Source organism: Crocodylus siamensis, chromosome 8 (assembly GCF_052110815.1).
Source record: "Crocodylus siamensis isolate JL-2025a chromosome 8, ASM5211081v1, whole genome shotgun sequence".
Taxonomy (NCBI): domain Eukaryota; kingdom Metazoa; phylum Chordata; order Crocodylia; family Crocodylidae; genus Crocodylus; species Crocodylus siamensis.
The window spans coordinates 66,666,930-66,688,760 of record NC_143402.1 but is presented as its reverse complement, the minus strand read 5'-3'; the positions used below and the strand labels follow the sequence as shown (position 1 = coordinate 66,688,760).

The 21,831-nt window shown below is 44.6% G+C and overlaps 2 protein-coding genes across 3 annotated transcripts in view; one reads left to right on the top strand and one right to left on the bottom strand.

The window, feature by feature from the left end:
* Positions 1-13,735, bottom strand: part of ACOX1 (acyl-CoA oxidase 1) — a 35,344-nt gene extending 21,609 nt beyond the window's left edge. Inside the window, exons 1-2 of one of the 2 annotated variants that reach the window (XM_090059255.1) lie at positions 13,470-13,735; positions 12,917-13,076 (exon numbers count right to left, since the gene is read on the bottom strand). In XM_090059255.1, the coding sequence (XP_089915381.1) occupies positions 12,917-13,076; positions 13,470-13,719 (410 nt within the window). In that variant the 5' untranslated portion in view covers positions 13,720-13,735. The remainder of the gene's footprint in view (positions 1-12,916; positions 13,077-13,469) is intronic. The other variant, XM_090059254.1, reaches the window with a different exon arrangement.
* Positions 13,736-13,770: 35 nt separating this feature from the next.
* On the top strand, positions 13,771-19,927 carry TEN1 (TEN1 subunit of CST complex). The gene is made up of 4 exons (XM_090059258.1): positions 13,771-13,904; positions 17,254-17,363; positions 17,509-17,666; positions 18,754-19,927. Exons 2-4 carry the CDS (start codon positions 17,275-17,277, stop codon positions 18,888-18,890), a joined length of 384 nt encoding a protein of 127 aa, XP_089915384.1. The 5' UTR covers positions 13,771-13,904; positions 17,254-17,274; the 3' UTR covers positions 18,891-19,927.
* Positions 19,928-21,831: the final 1,904 nt, after the last annotated feature.

Genomic DNA, 21,831 nt, shown 5'->3' with positions numbered 1-21,831 from the left:
CTGAACAGGGTCTCAAAAAGCCCTAGCACTATATATAAGCTTACCACATTACATTACACAGGTGCATGCCAAGTTGAGCTATTAACCAATCTGTTTACCATTCACATACAACTATTTCTAGCTTGAAAACACTCCCATATGTCCCTACATTCAGGCCAAAGAAAAAGCTGACATCATTCAACTATTGGTACTGTCCTGAACAGAAAAAGCAAAACAGAAATGCCTAACTTTGTAAAGACAAAATGGTCCTCATTCTGAAACAAAGAATAGTGACTCATGTCAGAAACATTCAATAGTGTACAGCTGATGAGCTGAACCTCAGCCAAAAGGCTGTCATGGGGTACAGGATGAAACAAGGTATATGATCTTGGAGAAATGGAGTTGCAGTGAGTGATAATTCTGCTCTGGTATTAAAATTTATACCCAGCTGTAGTCATGGTGTGGGAAGTGATGCAGAATATAGCAACCCCCCCTTTTTTTTCTTTGAAGTCTCTTGAAGGGATTTTGTCTCTTTAGAGTCTTAATTTCACCTCCTTACCCAAACTCAAAACAGGTGAGCAACCATCTTAAACACCTGCACGTCAGACTTTCTGGTCCCCAAAACATCCTTCAATGGACTGAAACTGCTTGAGTGTAGAATTCAGCTTTCACCCCAAAGCACCAGCTCATTAAATACATGGCAGAGGTGGGAAGGGCAATGGAAAGATAATACAGCATGCAAACTTATATTCACCTCATATAACATTCTGCAAGGGAGTAAACATCAATTTGAAACCTGTGTCCCCTGTCCTATAAGAACTGGAATAGTTTTGAACTCCTACCTGATCTGTTTAACAACCAGATATCAAAAAATACTATGTTGACTCCCTTGCAGAATGTTATAATAGATATTACATAGCTAGAAGGACATTTTCGGATTAGAAACAAAGTTACATGAAAGGCACCTGAACCTTCTCTTGATCATGAGCACCATCACCATGCAACTCCACACAGGTACTCATTAATTAACTGTGTTCTGTCTCAGCCTGGGTGTAGATGCCTGTTATCTGCCATTCTCAGGCAAGAGAAAGCCATTTCTCTAGCTGGGCAGCATTGCACTAGCTCTCCAAGGTGGGAATAAACATGATGCAGCAAAGGCTAACAGGCTCGACATGAAGACCTATACAAACGCTACAAGAGAAAAGAAAGGGATCACGTTCATAATCTTGCAACAGTGCCTCCTACAAGATTTTTTTAGCTTCAGCATTCACAGGCAGCACCATATCCCATACCCCTCCCTATCTGTGACCTTTGTCCTGGTCCCAGAAGGACAACTCTAAACAGAGCTGAGAGCAATGCCAAATTAACCAAGTGAAATAAGAACACTGGTTAGCTTAGCTCTGCTGAACACAAGCTGATCTTTGAATGTTGGTTGTCAGGAACCACTGAAAGAAAGTTCTGAAAACAAAGGGGTGGATTATGCAACTCTCAGGACACTACCTCTGATCTACCACTTCATGCTGAGACCAGTTCTGCAGATTTACTTGTCTTTAAGGGCAACAACAACTGCACCTCAGACTGCATACCACTGAATGCAATCAAAAATCAAAACTGGTAGGTAGCAACACCTTATTATTCCTGGATAGCATGTTTACTCTTATGATCCAAAAGCTCTAACAAAGTACAAAACATCCCTGCTAGACAGAAACATATTGCTACCCATTTCAACAGTTAACAAATGCACCTAATGTACACAACTTGTCTAAAGTCACTTGTCAAGATGCTGACAAAACTGGGGTTAAGGCACCTAAGGCTGCAACCTATTAAGAGCAGAAATTTTTATGTTGGTGGACTGGACATCAAAGCAGCACATCAGTAGCAGTAAATACATTACAAGTCGTTGTTCCCTACTGACAACCCAGCTAAGAAGCTTTGCAATTCTATCATTTTGGTACTACAAATATTAAAGTATTTTAATAATGGAACAGAAGTGCTTTCAAAAAGAGGAGAAAACCTAGATAGCTATGGGCATGTGTAGATGAAACAGGGGCTCCAAATTGAAGTGGTGGGTTTTTAAAAACACTGCTTCAATTTAGGGCCTTTTAGGACCCCCCCCCCCCCCCCCAAATCATGCACACACCCAAATTTACCTGCCTCTCCAGTGATGGGAGTGGTCCCTGGGCTGCAGGGGTGGGGTGGGGAGGAGCTGGTGCTTCCTTCTGCAGCAGCAGCATCCCCCCCCCAGCACCTGCATCCAGCTCAGGCAGTCCCAGGGGACACCGCAGCCATGGAGGGAAGCACCAAGCCTCCGTGTAGCTCAGGCAGGGTCCAGGGGAAAAAAAAAAAAAAAAGAGATCAGACTTGTTGCTTTTTTTGGGCGAAGCCTGCCTTCCCGGGCAGCTGCCAGGCTGCTTGCACAGGCTTCCTGCAGAGCCCCTGGGCTGCACGTAGCCCGGTGCTTCGCTCCGTGGCTGTAGGGCAGCAAACTAAAACTCCTCAGAGGAATTTTAGTTTGCTGTGCCACAAGTCATTTAAGGTGCATTATGCCACTGAATTTGCTACAGTGGCTGAAATTACTGTGCAATACGCCGCTGACACATGCAAATACCAACACCATTAAAGTGGTGCAAAAGCATTTAACCCGCTTTAAAGTGTCGTGCACACATGCCTCTTGTTTCGTCTACACAAGGCCTACCCTGCTAGAGCCAAGAAAATCTAAGCAGCACTAAAAGTTGAAATAAAACGAAAGGGATGAGAGAGGGACTGGACAGAAGAGAAAGAAGAAGAGGAAAAGATTAGCTGATCAGCTGCTCAAGAAATAAACATTTTCTGGACAGCAGAAATGGATATCAACTTAGAGGCTGATTTTCTGGAGACAGCATTAGTGACTGGAAAACAGGCAGTGTCCATGATGAGATACATACCCTTTCTTCCCTCCTGTTTTCCCTCATCTTCCTGTCACAGGCCTTCTGTTTTTCAAACTCCTCTGTCCCCCATAAATTTTTACCAGTTTTGTACAATATTTCTGTTCTTCATGGATTAACTGATAAAACAGTTAAAATGCATTTGCATCTAGGATTGGCACATTTACCAACTAGCACTGATCTGTTGTCCCAGGTGAGAACTAAGGAGAAAAAGTCAGTCTGTCAAAGCAGACAAGCATAATTATGAGAGCCACAGATGAACCCTGCAAGGTGAACTTTCACCACTGACAGAAGCAAAAATCTACCCCGTTTTAAATGACACTCTCATGGGTGAATGCTAACAAACTCAGGCACATTTCTGTTAAAGAAACCAAAAAAAAGTAATTAACTCTCATTCTGAAATCTCTCAAAAATACCATAACAAGTTCGATGCAAGCTTTGCATCCATGACGTAAATGCACTTTCACTTATGTGTTTCATAATTGCTTCTACAGAAGACAAATTCCACCCATTGTATTTAACCTCCACCATTTACTTTGTCCGAAAGGAGAAGCTTCAAAGACAAAGACAAGTGAATACTTGGTAAGGGTGGGATGGGAACGATGGGCACTTGGGGTTAAGAAATCATTGTTCATATAAAAAGCATCCTAAAGCACTTTTCAAATTATTGGGCATGGGGTGACCATTGACCATCAAGAAACAGATGGTTTTATAAATTCAGCAACGATTCTCATGAAGCTGGTCATTGTATCTTAAAGGTCCCGTCCACAACTAATGAGAGATTCCTTTTCACTCAGTCTGAAAATGCTTTGAGACAGAAGCAAGACCTTCAGAGACTGTTATGCTGAGATGTGGGAGACATCATGGATGTGAAGAATATTTTAAAAAGAAAACAAACCTCTTGTATCAGAGTTATAAGTCTAGTGTAGCCAGGATCAAACTACACTTTGGATATTGTCCTGGTCTAGTTGCCAAGTATCAAAGTTAATAATATCCTTGATATACCTGTGACCTCCATTGTACCTTGCTCGTATCTCTCACAAACACTGGGAAGGAAACAATTAAAACAGATGTCCAGAACGATAAAGGAGTTACCCCTCTCCTCCATCCAAAGCAATTGGATATCCTGGTTTGAAACCACTGGGCAGGTCCAGAAATGTGCAGACGTTTTATTTCCTGGGGACAAGAAGCAGCAGTGCACCTTGTGCCACAGCTATTTGTCCCCAAGGAATGCCTGTGCCATGTACGCTTTGGCACATGGCAAGTTACCTCAGAGACGGTAGCACTGGGCTGGCCCCAGCAACCTTACCTGGAGTCCTGGCGACCTCCTGGGGCTGCAGCCTCAGCGATGCAGCTGCATGGAGCCTGACCAGCAGCTGCAGTGACTCTGGGTGGCCTGGCTCTGCTTTTCAGTAGCGCATGCTACCCAAGTGTGCACTGCTCCATTTTTCTTTCCCAGGGTTCTTTTTTTTGACCCCTGGATATCTAGCACACCCTTGCAGCGAGGCCTTGCAGCATGAAGAATACCAGACTGTGCGGTATGTAGCACCACAGACATGTTTGCGGCACCACATATTGCACAGATGGGCTCATCTGGACATGCCCACTGATGCCATCAAATACAGTCTTCTTATGCCTTTAATGTAGCCTGACTTAAAGGTCTGGTTTGCTCTCCCTTGATTGAACAGCAGACAGGAGTCTCTGGCAGGGAATCAGGTTAGAATAAAGAGCTGCTGCACCTTTTTCTCTACCTGGGTATCTTCCTGGTAGACCTACATATGTGTAGACTGGCTGTTGTTGTACATTTTCTCTGTGATGCTTGTCACAAAACAGATAGTACTGGGTTTTGTTACCTAGGCACCAACTAGCCTTCACAATATCACTGTGCTCAAGAAGGTGAAGTAGAAAGTCCGATTTAAATTCAGTCCTTCCCAAGGCCTAGGGATCCATCTATGATTAGATAGATTAAATGGATTAGAGTTAAAATCTGGATCTTAAAAAGAATAGAGATGTGGGACCCTAGCCCCAAAATTGTTTTTTGAAGGTTATAAACTTGCACAGGGGCCTGAAAGTTGCCTCAGGTGCTTTAGAGGTGTACTTGACAAATAAGATGGATCAGAATTGCAGTTTGATGCTGGCTGCTATAGATGCCATATAGCTTCTGATGTTGTCAGTGGAAAGCTGAGGAATAAAAGGATGATACTTCCTAGCACAGACAAAGCCTGGACAGGAAGTTTATTCAGAAATACTGTTGTGAAGAGTGTCAGAGGATGTTTTACCTTCTGCTTGATAGCTGAGTACTCATAGGTAGCTAATAAGAGCGTCTGTGGCATCTTATCTTCTAATACAGCACTAAAGTATATGAGAGCTCATTCCATACAAGCTTAAATTCAGTTGAGAAACCCAAGTCCATGATTTCCTAGTTCAGAAAGGAGTGCGTTACTAAAGCAAGTACCATGGAGACCACTTTGATGATGGGATTTTTTTCTTCCTGCTGGATGTGAATGCCACCTCCAACGCTTTCCACTATGAAATTAATGAGAAACTGATAGTGTCCAGTTTCTGGACTAAACAACACGGGTTGCACAAAGCATTTCCTCACTGCTGGAACCCCCTAAAGGGAAGGGAGGGAAGAAGAAAAAGCAAGTTCTTTTCCAACTCAGTCTTTGGTAACACAGATCTTTTCAGATTACTTAGCAATCACTAACCACCCACACAGGAAAATGCATGATGCTGGTATATTACCAAAAATTACTAACTTCCATATCTGGGAATAAAATACAGTACGAACAAGGTCCTGTATTTTCATGTTCACAACCAAAAGAGAGATTGTGAACTCTCACATTATGGGATTTTAGATTTACTTAGAATAAAAACACCTCAACTTTTCCAACTTGTGCAGCTCTCAGAACTCTGTGAATGATGTAATGACTTCCTCAGCCTGCAGAAAGCAGGAAACGACACACCTGAGCTGCCTGCATGGATGTCAATATGATATTGATTCTGAAATGTCAGATAATTTACCTGTCTGCTAGCAAGACCGAACGGAAAAAGTCCATATCTCACATTTCTGCTGAATACATTAAAAGACACTGAGGCAGTTGTGATTGAGGCCACAGAGCAAAAACCTATGCATTGCCAGTAGCTTCAGCCATGAAAGGTACAAGCAGAGACAAGATACCAAGTGCACACATATGCTATATTCATTAGTACTGCAAATGTCTACCCCTGCCTCTAGTCTCTTCCTCCACTCCACACCAATTTCTCTAACTGCCGCTCATCTCTTACTTTTGCTTCCAATTCCTGCATGTCATCAAGAACGAAAGGTCTGCAGTTTGGTCTGCCAGGCATGTCAATTCCAAAAGCTCTCCTAGTATTTCTGTTCTGTGATGAATTCCAGCAACAAAGAATGCATCCCACTGTATCAAACAGGATTTTCTTTCAGATTTAGCTGTCAAGGGCAACAGCCTTTTGGTTAATGTTGTACAGCACCATGTACTTCAATGGCATTATGTAACATAATTACTGGAAGATGAATACTGGTACAGGAATATTAACAGTCTCAGCACCAAGTACAGCAGAGGCTGCACTATGATATACAGAATATCTAGAGAATTTGTGGACCGAAAGCAGGTTCTACAGCACTTTATGATATATTTTGTGGTTTTAGAGTTCACAACATGCCAATAACAGAGGGGCAGCCAGAGATCTTGCATTTACATGCTCCAAGTAGCCACACAAAACATTCAAGTTAAGTTTCTCTCTAGATATAGAAAGGGCTTCTTGTACTTTCCTTCACAGTGCATGGCATCTTAGATACACTCACAGATTCTTAAGTGAGAGGGGAAGTAGCCTTTAAGGTATATAATTAAAAGTGCCTGCAGAATTTAGACACTTCCATCTAATTCATATGGTGCACCAAACAAATCCAGCTCAGTACTACTCATGTACCTGCTGTACATATCCAGAGAAGCAACTGCAAAGAAACACAACTTTCTCTGGCATTGTTTGTGGCTTATCACAGGGCAGACAAGGTTTCTTAGAAGACAAGAACAGAAGATGATTAGAGGACTGTTAAGCCTTTCTAGATGAGTTATTAGATTCTACAAAGCTAACCCTTGCTGTGACATCACTTGGAAGGCTTTAGGTCTGTTACATGCAAAAAGCCCCCAACAACCTAGCAGGTTGTTGTAATTCAGTATTAAGGTGGTAAAATTAGAACGGAGTAAGGTAAAATTAGAGGTAGTGAGCAGTAATCTGCCTAGACTCCTACATTAAATCCTATTAATGCAGCTTTGTGACAACACTGAAAAATTTGCCAGTTGTTTTTTAGAGACTTAAACCTACAGAGTAAAAGCTTTGCATTCTGTGATCCCTTTTAACAGACCGTTTGCATTTCATCTTGCTTTTAAAATGAGAAAAAGGAAACTGTCTGTTGATTAAACATTAATGTTGTGAGTGTCTGCATTAAAATTTCAAATTCATACCTTGGTGAAGTGAACAAAATACACACAGAGTTCTGTATGACTAAACAGCTGATGGCAAAAAATTGATTTATCACTCCCTGTTACTGCAGATGCTGCTGCTGCTGCCTGGAGACTTCTTTTCAAGGATGGATTAGGACAGTCGCAGCAAATCAGCAACAAATTATTAAAGTTAAGGCAGAAGTTGCCAAAACAAAAATCAAGGGTGCAGCCCAAAAAAGTGAAGAGGTCCTCAATTTTGACATGCCTGTCTTTTTCTTCAGTGTCCAAAGTCAAGATGATTTTTCCAAAGGTGTTTCACAGTAAAATGCTTAGTTTCCTTTCCTATAAACTGGCATAAAAGAAAGGACTATGCATGTCTAGAAACATATACACTCCCTCCCCTAATTTCCCAAAGGACTTTGTTAGGCTCCAAGGCTTTAAAGGCCCACTGAATACAAGTTTAGAAGCTATATTTTGCATCAATTGTTATCCCAAGAATTCTTCATCCTCCTAAGTTATGTCTACACAGTGCTTATTACTGTGACCACAGTTAACATGGATATAGCCAAGCCAATTTTCAGTTAGCTAGCTCAGATAATGCAGCACAAAGTTCATCAAGGGCTGCAAAAAGCTAGCTATAGTTAACTGGGGTATGTCTGCATGGAGCTGTGGTTGTGGTAAGGACTGCTGTGTAGACATACCCTCAATATACACAAGCAGGTGCTTCTCAACAAGGGCTGCTCACATACCAAATTCAGAGAGTTTGCCATTTTTCATTTGCATGAAAAAGCTTTCTGCAGTTATCATAGGATAGGTGAGCTGCTGCAAAGAACTTCCTCACATTTCAAGAAAGCATGCCATTAAGTGACTGAGCACTGACAGTTTAGCTCAGCAGTTGGATGACTTTACAGTGCCGAGTGTCTGAAAAATCAGGCGTTGTAAATAAAATGCTTTCATCTCCCTTACTGATCTTTCCACATGGGAAACACAATAAAAACAGGACTTTGTGCTTAGATATCAGAGTGGGTTTAATTTATATCAGATCAATTTAAATTATGTTTTAAATCATGATTTAAATCATTGATCAGGAAGCCTCGATTTAACCATCGTGGTCTACAAAAAGTGCATTCTTGTTGTTTGATATCCTTTATTCATAACTTATTGAAACTTTGCACTTTTACAGAAAGGTAAGGGCTTAACTGTGTGTACAAAAACTTGCAGAGACACGATAGGGCTGATGGGTAGGTAATCAGGTTTGTTCCCTCTCATCTCCACATACTGCTGTTAACAAGGATGCTACCTCTGGAGACACAAACCCAGTTTGAGAACTGAAACTAAGCATCACAGAGCTGCTTCATGGGATCTTCTGGACTGAGCACAGAGTCCCATTGCGCAGAGTGGTTTTCTTTAATCTTTACTGATTGAGAGAGGAGCCTCCAGGAACCCCATAAAATCAGGCCCCTAATATAGTCTATGGCCCGTTATGACCCATTTATAAAACTTTTCTTAAAAGATTACATGAATATATGGTCTCAATTAGTTTATAATTTGAATTTATAATCCCTATTCCATGATGATATCTTTGAGCTTTAACGGGTGTTAAATTAAAATGACCTTTAAACAGGTTTATTTTTTTAAAAGCATCTTTAAACAATAAAAAACATGATTAAATAAAAAAACTATAAAAAAAAATCAGATTTTTTAAAATGAAAAATAGTTTATTTTTATCCACACTGTTAAATGTGGAGGATCTCTAGGTAATCATTAAACGAACCCTCACAACACTGTCATCACGGATTATTTTCATATTACATGGAATGTTTTACTCAACATTATGTAAGCGATTAGTACTAGCGTCCCTACTCCCAGTCCTGTGAATTAACCTCTGGCCTAGACACCTGTCTTCCCTGTCTAACAGGAACTGTCTTGAGTCTTTAGGTATGTGACAAATGAAAGGACAAAAAATTCAGTCTGCCCAGATGATTTCCTGGACTTTGCGCTGTTTTCCCTGAATGATAGTTATTTATTATCTCAGATACAGAAAAATAAACTTGACACAAATTTCATCATCAGTTCTTATTTGTCAGTCGTAAAACAGGTCCCTTGATTCTTTCTACTCACTTGAAGCCAAAACCCTTATGTAATTATTGTACATTCATGCAATATTTGAGTAAAAAACAGAAATACAAATAGAGCTACAAATGCTACAGTAATCTCATTCATACATTAGGCAAAAATAGCAATGAACTCTCTTAATGTGCATGCAGTTAATGCAGAAAATTTATCTGCAAAATGTGACCAAGTTATGGCTCTCGCCATTACATTAACATTACAAATCCTTAATTTTGCTGTTAGCACCCAATCCCAACCCCCTTATATTTAAAGGCTTTATACTGACTTAAGAGTGCTTATTCAAAAATCCCCTAACCTACATACCACAAAAACAGGCCTGTTGGAGGGTTTCGAAACAAAACAAACAGACAAAAAACTTCCTTTAAAGAGCTGACATTTTATATATTTCTGCAAATTGTACAAAAAAGGGTATCTTATGAAGAAGAAAAAAAGACAGAAACACATGTACAAATATTATGTAAGTTTACACATCTGAATGATGTTCCATATATAAAATATTGAAACATCATTCAGATGTGGAAATGTTCAATTAAACCAGGGTGCAACAACCTATGGCCCTGAGCTGGGATCTGGCCCACAGAAGGGTGGCCTTCACTACAGGTACTTTCTCAGTACTGACACAGGGATGAGCAGAACAAGCAGCCAAATTCTAACACCTGCCCTCCCCTGACCCCAAGTGGGTTATTCCAGGCCACAACTGGAAAAGGTTGCCTACCCCTGATTTAAGTTAATGGTCTACCAGACCTCAGATTGACTTGTATATCCAAGTTTGCACGTAAAAGAGTAACTGTGTCCTATGTTTAACACGTTATTGAAAACAATCCTTAGTTTTTCGTAAAAAAAATGGTCAATAACTGTTACCAGTGTATAAGGTATTCCAGGTAAGTGCACAGTTTTATTACAGAATAAAGGCTATGCAGTTCCCTGAACTTGACTAGAGACAGGGTATACTAAGTGGTTGTACCTCATTACTAATTAGCCAGTCACAAGGGAACAGACTAATTAATCAAACAGCTGTTCACACTTCCTTAGCAGCTACTGTGTCAGCCCTGTATAGCTGTGCTAGCACTATGGCCATAGTCTTGGAGTTGACAGCTGCTAATGAGTTACAAAAATAGAGTACCAAGTACAAGTGCAACAGGCAGTAAAAAGTGTCTAAAAGATGTTACACAAGGTACATACTTAACCAAAATGCAAGTAGACAATATGTATTAGAATCTAAGCCAGAAGCAAAAAACTGGGCTCATATTACATATTTTAGTGAATTTATCCAATATTCATTAACAAAATTGACTGTATTTACATCCTGCAGACTTGTTACCTAAGTCACAAGAGCTACTAGTTGACATTTTTTTCATTAGGATGGCTGAAACTGGACTACTACTGTAAAAAAAAATTCATTTTAGGACAAGCAAGTGAATGATATTGGCTACACAATGCCTGCTAGTTTTCCAAAGGTTGTGTTTGTGATCCATGTAATTGTAAGCCAGATCCACAATCCAGGTCATTTTCCAAGTGGCATCTAAATTGAAGCATTTCTCCTCAGAGTCCACCAATTTCTCCTGGGAACTACTACTCCTGCGTAGGCTGTGTGTAGATGAAACGAGGTGTGTGCGCACCACGCTTTAAAGCAGGCTAAATGCTTTTGCACCGCTTTAATAGTGTTGCTGTTTGCATGCCTTGGCAGTGTATTGTGCATTCATTCCAGCCGCTGCAGGAAATTCGGCAGCATAACACGCCTTAAATGACTTGGGGCACAGCAAACTAAAACGCCTTTGAGGAGTTTTAGTTTGCTGCCCCTACAGCCATGGAGTGAGGCACCGGACTCCATGCAGCTCAGGGACTCTGCAGGAAGCCCTGCAGGCACAGGCTTGACCCAGGAAAAGTAGTGAGCCTCTGATCCTTTTTTTTCTCTCCACGTGCCCCCCCTTCCAAGCCTGCCTGCCTGAGCTGCGCAGGGGCCTGGTGCTTCCCTCTGTGGCAACGGTGCCCCCTGGACCGCCCGAGCCAGGTGCCTGCGGGATGGGGCTGCAGCTGCCACAGAGGGAAGTACCAGCCCGCCCTGCAGCCCAGGGACAGCTCTGCCTGCCAGAGGCTCACTCTCCCTTCCCTGCTGCAGAGGCAGGTAAGTCAGCAGGGTGTGTGCACGACGAGGTTTAATCAGCCTTGCACCTCAATTTAGGCTCCCCCCCCGGTTTCATCTACGCATGCCCGTAGTTAATGAATTTGACCCAAATCTCTGGTCCAGCCCCCTCTAAAGCCAGTGGATTTCTAGAGCTGCGGAGTCATTATGTTAAGAAGTTAATGGAAATCTGCCTCAAACATTTTGTGTAAAGGAACTTTATTGAGAAAATGGGTCAAAGGTGCTTAGTCCCATTAAGGACTGCACTTATGACAAGCTGGAAGCTGTCCAACTTGATTGTGAAAAGTGCTGGTTACTCACTGTTAGACAGATTTAACTAGCGAGAAATACAAGAACAGACAATCCCGAAGCTATTCTTCAGGGCAAGGGAGACACTAGTCACAGTCCCTCTCTGTTACAAGAACAGAGGAACTAATAGGCCTAAGTGCAATCTGAAGTAAGCAACTTCACAGAACTACATTAAGGCCCAAGTCCTTGCGTTACCCCCTCCACTCCTGTCCCTGTTTTCATTAGTATCTGTCCTAAGTAACACCTCACTATTGGCCCCCAGTACTAAAGGAGACTCGTTTCCTTGGCGGGCCTGGTCCTGCGATATCTCTCACATGTTAAAAGTCCCTGCATTACCCCATTAGTCATCAACCTGCTTAAGTGCAGGACCTTTACTTCTTCACGGTGAACTGCAGTGCCTATAAGCCATGTTGTTTTCAGCCTTCATACAAGGCTTGGCTCTGAAGAGGATAGTTCCTGTTGACAGCTCTATAATCAGCACAAGGACATACAACAGGTTTTACCCAAGATGAGGAAGTGAACCAAAGTTCACTGAAGACAAGATTTCAGCAGACTTTGGTGCAGGCACTCAGCTTGCTTTGATACTTGACCTGCATCTGATGAAGGGAACTGAAGCTCATGAAAACTCAGGCTTTATATATCTACTTTGGTTAGTCTATTAGATCCAAAACTACCCTGTCTTCTACTTGACCTGTAGCCCAGACAGTCCCAGCCGGATTTTAGGTCAACCACATGCCTTCCTATGGGTTTTTCCTGATGGCAAGTGCGTCTTTGCCCCGGTTGTGCTGCAGGTCAACCCCATGCTTCCCAATAGGGGCCTTTTTTTCTGCTGGAAAGCGGGGTTCTGAACCCCAGTCAGGCCATAGGTCAACCTCTATAAGGGGTTTTCCTGCTGGAAAGCATTCCCAAGCCCTGGCCGAGTACCAGTTTGGCACCCCATGCCCCAGCCCACCCTGAGGACAGGCAGACGCAGTTCCAGGTACCTTTTAAACCAGTAGATCTCGTCGGGGTCGGCGATGCCGTACTCACGCAGTTTCATCACCATTAGGGCGCTCTTCCGGATGGCCACCTCATAGCGCTGGCTGCGCGACAGGAAATTCAGGTCCTCGTGCTGAAATTCGGGGTCGTTCAGGACCAATGCTTCTGCAAGGGGGGGCGGGGGGAGAGAAGCAGGGGGACCCCGTTATAGCACTCAGGGCTGCCCCAGCCCCCCCAGCAGCAGGGAATGGCGTTGGGAGGGCCTGGGGTCTCCCAGGCCAGTGTCCCCTCCAGCAGTGTGGAGGGACAGTGGGCAGGGTCCTCAGCAGTGGGGGGAAGGAGGGGGCATGGGGCTGGGCCCTCGGCAGGGTGGGGGGGCAAAAGGTAGGCCGTCAGCAGTGTGGGGGGAGGGGGCGGGGCTGTCAGCAGTGTGGGGGGCCGGTAGCGGGGCCCCCTCAGCAGTAGGTGGGGGGCTGAGGGGGCGGGGTCTCCCAGGGCGTGTGGGAGGAGCCTGGGGGCGCGGGGCGTCCCGGGCCGGCGGGCAGGGGCTCCCCTCACCGATCTCGCGGCGGCGGCTCGTGCGCTCAGCGCCGCCGTCCAGGACGTGGGTGAGCATCTCGGGCTGGAAGGCGGCCGCCTCGCGCTCCCTGCGCAGGTCTGGGTTCATCGTGATGATGATGATGGCGGCGGCAGCGGCGGCGGAGGTGCGCGCTGGTGACCGAGCCGGGAGCGACCTGCCGGCCAGGCCCCGCCTCTCAGCCCGCACGTCCAGCGGAGCCGCCGTCACGTGACGCTCGAGTTCCTCCATCCTCTGCTCCCTCCCCCCCGGGGGCGGGGCGGGGACACTGCCTGGAGGAACCAATCAGGGGGAGGCTCTGGCTGGGCGAGACCCGCCCCCACGTGGCCTGTGCTGAGAGGGGCGGAGCTCCGGATCTCGGTCACGTGGGAGCCGGAGGCGGCGGCGATTGGACGCGCTGGGAGGCGGGAGTGGAGGTAAGGGCGCGGGGGAGAGGACCCCTCCTTTAGAGCTGTGCAAGGGGGGAACCTGCTTTCCTGCTCCTGGTCCAGAGAAAATTTACTGATCGGGGGCGGGGCGGGGTTGGGCTGCGTTGCGTTACGTTACGGTGTTGCAGAGTGAAGTAAAGGTGGATGTGACGTCTCTGGAACAAATGCAACGTCACTAAAATGAGTGTAACGTCACTGGTTCATAGGATCATAGACAATGAGGGTGGGAAGGGACTGCAGGAGGTCACAGCTAGTCCAAGCAGGACCAGCCCCAACTACCTCATCCCAGCTAAGGGTTTGTTTATCCGGGTTTTAAAAGCCTCCAAAGATGGAGGTGCCATCAGCCCTCTGGGGTATCCCATTCCAGTGCTTCTCTACCTTCCTAAGGCATGTATGTGCCACAGTGCCAGGTGCTTTCAAAAGTACCTGGCACTGCATTGCATGCATTTGTATAAATGGTGAAAGTGCTGAGAAAGTGGCGGTGGCACTCTTTTGAACTAAAATACATTGGAGGTATTTTAGTTAAAAAGCATGGTGCTGCCATTTTCTCAGCAATGATGCATACTTCACCATTTATACAAATGCATGCGATGCAACGCTGGGTGCGTCAGCTCACGTGTCTGCAGACTCGATTAATTGAGTGTGCTTCGACGCGCTGGATTTCCGAGGCATTGGTGTAGACAAAGATATGTGTATAGATGCCCGTAATTCTTCCTCATATAATCTAAACTTCCCTTGCTGCAACGTGAGCCCATTGTTCCTTGTTCTGTCATCTACCACCACTGAGAGCAGTCCAACTCCATCCTTTTTTGATCCCCCTTTCAGGTAGCTGAAGATTGCTATTAAATCCCCTCTTGGTCTTCTCTAGACTAAATAAACCCAGTTCCTTCAACCTGTCCTTATAATGCATGACACTTTATATTAAAAAAATGCAACCAGCTGTGCCAAAGTAGTCCAGAGATACCTGTGTTCTTAGCCCTGTTGGTGTTATGGTTTAACATATGTCTCTCGGGTGCCGGAAACATGATCTACCATCCCTTAGCTTTTTCACAGGGCAGCCTTCACATTGCTGTTGCTGTTGGTCGTTTCCACACCTAAGTGAATATTTGTCTAAGTTAATGTTACCCCACCTGAGTTAAAGCTTTTAGCTGAAATTAGAATGGACGGTAGGGCTGTGAAGTAGAAGGGAGGTTATCAGGACTGGCCAGGAGACACCAAAGGCAAAAGAAAGGCCAGCCTGATTCGTGGGCCATCAAGAGCAAAGACTTTAATTAGTCTTGTAAGTCCTTAGACTTATATGTGCCTCTCTTTCAGATTCATAAAACAAAATCAAGCCTTCTTGAACATCTTAATGCATCCAGTGCTTCACTGAAAGTTCTTTCCATACCTGAGTTAATGTTTCTAGCTAGAGTTGAAAGCAATCTGCGAGCTACGTTACTAGGAGCAGCTATGGCTAACAGACAGCAGGATTGCAGAACAAAGGATAGCTTTATTAGTGGAACCATTAAAGATCATTCAAAAGGAGAGAGGGTCATTCACACCTGTAGAATGAAGAGTTTATGACATATGAATAATGACATATGAATTCAATTGATTCTCTCTCTGCTGCCTGAACAGAAAAGCTGCTGCCATTTCCAGGCAGCTGGTTTTAAATTTTGGGTAGAGCAGGAATCAAAGGGGGTGTGCACCAGTGGATCCACCCCTGTACCTCGCTGTCAATTACTTTTACATCTGAGTTAGTTACTGCACTCAAGTTTTTTAGCTGGAGCTAAAAGGCGTCTGCGGGGCTGTGAAATAGAAGAGACGTTACCAGGAATGGCTAACAGACAGCAAAACTGCAGAAGAAAAGATAATTATGGAACATAAAAAGGGTCCAATACTTATGAGAGAAAAAGGGTCATTAGTACTTGAGGAATGGAGAGAGATCACCAGGAAACAGGGAGGTGATAATGAGCCTTCCAGAAGCCTCAACAGAAGTGCCACTTACCCTCCCAGACAGTAGGTTTTAAAGTTCATGTAGAGCAGGAGTGGAAGGGTGTGGGGTGCAACTGCACCACTGCACCCCCCTGGATCTGTCCTTGCCTTCCAGCCTGTTTGAAGTATTTTGCTGTCTCTGTCTTGATTAAGGTCTTGAGTGGATATGAGGGAAGCAGAGACCTTAATGTGCCCCTTCAGGCCTGAGTTGCCGAGACATGATTTCAACTCATCTTTCTCAAGCTCTCCAGGAATGGCATCGAGATCTTTGCTTCTTCTTCCTCCAGCCCACAATGATGTTGGCTTCTGTTTCCCATTGTCTCAGGCCTGGGCGTCTGAGGCACCTGCTCTCAGGAAGTGCATATGGGCACTGGAACAGCAGAAGGGGATCTTGGACAGAGAAATAAGCTCTAGTTTAGAAGCCATGGGGTTTAGAAATAAGCTCTAGTTTAGAAGCTTTGATCTGTTGTTACAGCGATTCAAATCAGAGCTTGATTTGAGGAATAACTACTCCATAGACTCTGGGCTGTACAGCCCATTGAGTCCTTGTGTTGATTTAGGATGGGCCTCTTGGAGAGAGATCTCTGCAAGTCTTTGTAGAGTTCTTAAATATTGTTATGGAGCCTGATTGCCATAGATATATATTGAAGCAAACCACTTCTCACACCCTATTTTTCTCTGCATACATCCCTTGGAAAGTTGTGATCCAAATAATGATAAGCCTCTCTTCCTGCAGCACTGAGATGGGACAGCCCTGGAAACAAGAGATCTGGATGAAGAGAGACTGTCAATGGCCTTTTATATCTGACACAAGGCTTTTTAGTGGGGAAGCCAGCCAGCAGTACTCCCTGTGACCCAAACATGGCCTGAAAAACACCGAATGAAAATATTCAGAATTTGGCTCATATTGTAAGCTTCATGCTGTGTCACCAGCAAGCCGTGTAGTTAGTGTTGCATTCACATACTTCAGCGGGTCTCCAAGATCTTTTAAGAGAAGCCACAATCTAGAGGCTTGATAACAGCAGTGGGACCCAAAAGCTCATGAGTTCTTTAGCCTTAGCTTTTGTGAGTCCTTGGAGGCCTCCGGCAGCCTCAGTATATCTTCTTCAGCTTTGACATGCGTAGACCTGGAATAAGTATACTTGTATTGTGCGGTTGCTGAGGGGATGCACCGAAGTGTGCAGCACTTTGAAGATACTTATTTATAGTTAGAACTTAGCAAAAATGAATTAAATATGATATGAAAGGCAAGGGTGGACCTTTGTTGTATACATAAGGGGGGCAGTTCTAGGAAAATGTGGGAGTCAATAAAGGGAATCCTGTGAACCTTCAAACACCTGCCTTGAATTTTGTGTGTTTATAGGACTTGCAGCAGCTGTGCAAGATGCTGCCCAATCCTGGCATATATTATTTCCCTTGGGAGATAAATTCTGGACCTGTCCAGGTTGGGGAAACACTGAGGACATTTGGCAGGTGAGTGCTGTTCCCAGACTCCTTCCAGGCCATCTCTTTCTTTCCATAACTTCTTCCTCCCCTCAGCATTTCCTTCATATCCTGGGTGTCTCAGCTCACTTCTGAAGGCTGTTGCAGCTGAGTTTAGCAAATCAATTGTTTTCAGATTGCACTGCTATGACCTGGCCGAGTCTGAAGCCATCCTCACAGCCCAGCGCAACTCAGTCCAGCACCAGGTCCGTGTTTGCACCAAATTTGTGGAACCGTTCCAAGCGCAGCTTGGGTCCCTGTATGTGGCCTTGGGAGACATGGAACAGAGGGATGGTATGTCTTTGTTTGCCTTGTACATGGGTAAGGAACTGTTCATTCGGCACTGGGCAGGTCTGTGAGGGAGGCAACATCTGGGTGAAGGATGACCTGCCCAGGTCTAGAAGTGCTGCCAGCAGGAGGGGAGAGGGGAGAAGGGGCACTTGATGTATGCTCCAGTTTAGCCTCTGGCATATTTTATTCATCTTTTCCACCCAAAGCAACTATCCGGTCCCCCTGCACTAGGCAGGAAAAGACAATTGGGGTCCAGTGACCCCAGTGAAGTGACTGTCCAGTCTTCTTTTGAAGATTTCCAGGGTAGGTGACTGCACTACCACTGGAGGGAGTTTATTCCACAGTCTGGACACCCTGACTGTGAAGGAGTTTTTCCTGGAATTGAGCCTGAAGCGGCTTTCCAGGAGTTTGTATCCATATGACGGAGAAGCGGTCGGGGCTGTGCTACCACAACCAGGAGCAGCTCCCCCATCTGCCTCTGGCACACCAACATCTTACAAGTTGAGGTTGGGGTGTTTTTGGCACTTTGCCCAAAAACGTTGCCAATCTCTGCTGTAGTATAATTTGCTAGGGTGCCCGGAGGATAGGCTTAGCTGTTTTCTGGAGAGAGTCTTGGAAGGGCTATAGGTGTTGCAAAAAGCAACTGGATGGCTTTGTTCCAGGTCATATCAGGGAAAAAATAATCACTGGAGTTCTTAATTACCTTGTACGACACTTGGAAATTTGCATTACATAGCTGACTTGCAATACAATACTACTCCTCCTGGCTTCCACCAACCATCTCAAAACACTTTGCAAACAGACTTGCTTTTAATTGTGTGCTGCTATTGCAAATTATCCCCATTCTTGCAGATATGGAAATAGAACAGGCCGAGAAACTGGGGAGTTGTGCCCAACCTGTAAGGGTCAGAACCGACAACTCTGGGTCATGCTCCAGTTGATGCTATATAAAACTGTGTCCTTGGTCATCTCTGCCTTACTTTCCATGGGCTTTCTAACTACAGCTTTCTTCTGCTTTATGTACTTCCTGGAAGTTGCTCCATAACATTTTTCCTGTAGAAAAACTACATTAGTTATTTTCTGTTCACAGGTGAAGGGCCCATGCTGAAGGCTCGAGTCCTGACATGTGTGGAAGGGATGAATCTGTCCATGCTGGAGCAAGCCATACGGGAGCAGAGGAAATATTTCCAAGACAGACAGGGGCAGGTGGAGAGCAATGCCTCTTAGCATCCTGCTATTGCAAACACTTGCTGCTGGGCTGGATCCTAGCTTTAGGCAATACATCTAATCTAGCACCTGCCCTCTAGCCATAAGGTCTTTTGTCATGTAAACATTACAAGCTCCTCATTTGATTTTGAAGTCATGGTCTCTTTCCAATCTGTTGCATGTTCTCAGAGCACCCAAAACTTGGACTCACCTTTAGGGATTTTGTTGCTCAGAAGGTTCCTTTTCCCTATTATATTAAGCAATCTCAGAAGGTTGCTTTTCCCCATTATATTCTCACCTCCAACTTTTTGTGGGTGACTAAAGTGGAGGATAACTGTGGCTTAAGCTGCTTTGCCCCTCAGATCTGCCAGTACGTTTCACACTGGACTGGAAACACTCTGCTCTTCCAGCCTCGGGCTCACATGACTCTATTACTGTATCACAGCCCTGATTCCCAGAACTCTCACTGTTCTGTTGTTAAGCTGGTCGAGGAATAAGATTGTAGAGAAAGAAAAACTGCCTTTCCATCCAGGAGGCCAAATACATTGTCACCCAAGATCTGAATTAGAATTTGAGCCCAGGTCTTCAGGACTAAGCGGCTGATGCCCTGAGCCATACGTTGCAAATACAGAGCTAACCTGTATAAAGTCATAGGTGATGATCTATTTTTAGTGCAATAGAAGCATGGCTGGTACATTCAAGATGTACCTGGGGTAGCTCACATACGTATAGCAAATTTGTATTAGCAGAAATTTTGGCTGACAAGTATATATCACAGACCCAGGCATACTCGTACACCAGATGCTGCTGTGAGTTCACTGCTCTCAGGATTCAAAGTCAGCTAGATTAAAACTGACTCGGGTGTGCCTGTGTATACTACAAACACCCCTCTGGACTGCAGTGTAGACACAGCATGAGAGAAGAGTGGCTACTGTTTGCCTTTGAACGCATACCCGAGGAAAGAATATGCCCTAATCCATTCCAAAACACAAGTTTGCAATACCCCGGGACAGAGTTTAACCAGTTGTTTGCCTCTGAAGAACTACAGTGAGAGAGAGTGGTATGGGGGAGAAAAGGGAGCTTTTCTTTTTAAAAAACCAAATCTGTTTTGGGGGTTTTTTTGTTATTGTATTTCTTATGTTCTGGACTGAGATTTTCATAAATAGAGATGAAGAAAGCATCCAGCCTCTTCCTGGGATGGATTAAAAAACACTTTTTCATGCTAGGGTGTCTGAATCTGTCCCTGCTGCATCCCCAGCGATGACATGGTAGATCAGGGATGGGCAATTATTTTGGGTGGAGGGCCACTTACTGAGTTTTAGCAAGCCATCGAGGGCCACATGACAGGCAGCCAGGGCAGATAAATATTAATTTTCTAAAAATTTTAGGGGCCCCGCAGGCTGGATAGAATGGCCTGGTGGGCCACATTTTGCCCACCCCTGTGGTAGATTGTAACCCTGCATGGGTTTTTCTTTTCAAAATAATGGGTCCATAAAAGCTTCTTTCAAGGGGACTGCGCTTTGGAAGAGCTACAGCAGGAGGAGGATATGAGAAATAATCAGGGCCTGTCTAGCTTCAGGGCACCCAGCACAAAACACTTGCTTAACTAAAGCCACCCTTTTTATAAATGACAGAAAAATACTAGTAGGGGGTGGGAGAGAATAGTTGTGATTGCAAGAGAGAGATGTGACAAGAACACCAAGGTCTTAGGTGAGCTAGAAAGCAGAACACACTGCAGAGCCCAATGCAGAAAATTTTGTACTCTCAGTTATTTCTTCAGCTCATCACATCTGAGGTGAATATACACTGGGGGGGGAATGTTAGTGACAGGTTTCCCAAGACGGAAGTCAGAAGGATATTGGGGTATGTGGTGTCCCATGATACAAGCTTCCTGACATTGAGTGCATAAGATTTACCTTAAATTTGTAAGGATGACATTCCCTTGCATTTTTCTCCCACGTAGTAATTAAACTCCCACAGCATTGTCCTAGCATGCTCCGAGTTCAGTCTAAGCCCAGAGACAGGCTCTCGGGGTTCCTCCGAAGTCCAGGTGAGGAACGTCCTCAGAACTTTTACTAGTCATTTTCCATAAAGGTTTCCATAGAGGTTTTCTGGGTAACCTCCCGCTGCTTTTATTTAGGGTAGCAAAGGTTTTGAGCAAATAGGCCAGCAGTGGAACAAAAGGGCTTGTTTTGAGTCACCCTTAATGCGTAGTCTTACCTTCCATGCCAAAAAACTCAGGTGCTGGGTGGGTCGTACCAGTCCGTGTACAGCAGGCCATCCTACAAAGTTAAGGAGCACGTGAGAGGAAGCCAGAACACAGAACAGCAGCTAACACAGGCAGTGAAGATTCGAGAGGCCTGTTTTCAAGGCTTTACATTGGAATTGAGCCTCTTGAGACAGATTCATCAGCATTTTCCATATCAAAGGCCACTGATTTTCAGACTGACCAATAAAGTTATTCCCCCTCGCCCCATTAGTCTCTTCAAAATGTAAGAGAAAGCAGCGGTACCGAGGCTGGTAAGTTTTAGACGTTAATATGTATAAGTGTTCAGATAGCATCCGTAATACCAGGAGCCTGTTGGGCTAGGTGCTGTAGAAACCCAGAACAAAACATCTGGGTTCCAGAGAGCTTGCAATCTGCAGGTCTCAGCTGCTCCTTGCCAGAGAGACCGCATTCATATCCTTGAGACTATCATTTGATCTTCCACTTTGTTTTTGTTTTGTACTTTTCAGTTGACCATTTCCCAAGATTTTTAAGTCCGCAGAGAGATTGATCCGGATTACTGGAACGATGAACTGCATTGATACCACATCAGAGTCTGTTTCTTCTGCTGTTGCTTGCCTCTTTATGCCGTTCCCTTCCTCTCCATGCCATTAGCTGTACAAATTTCCTTCCTTTATGGGGACAGCACTCAGGCCCTCTATGCTGCACTGCATGCATATCTCCCCCTTGTGGAGA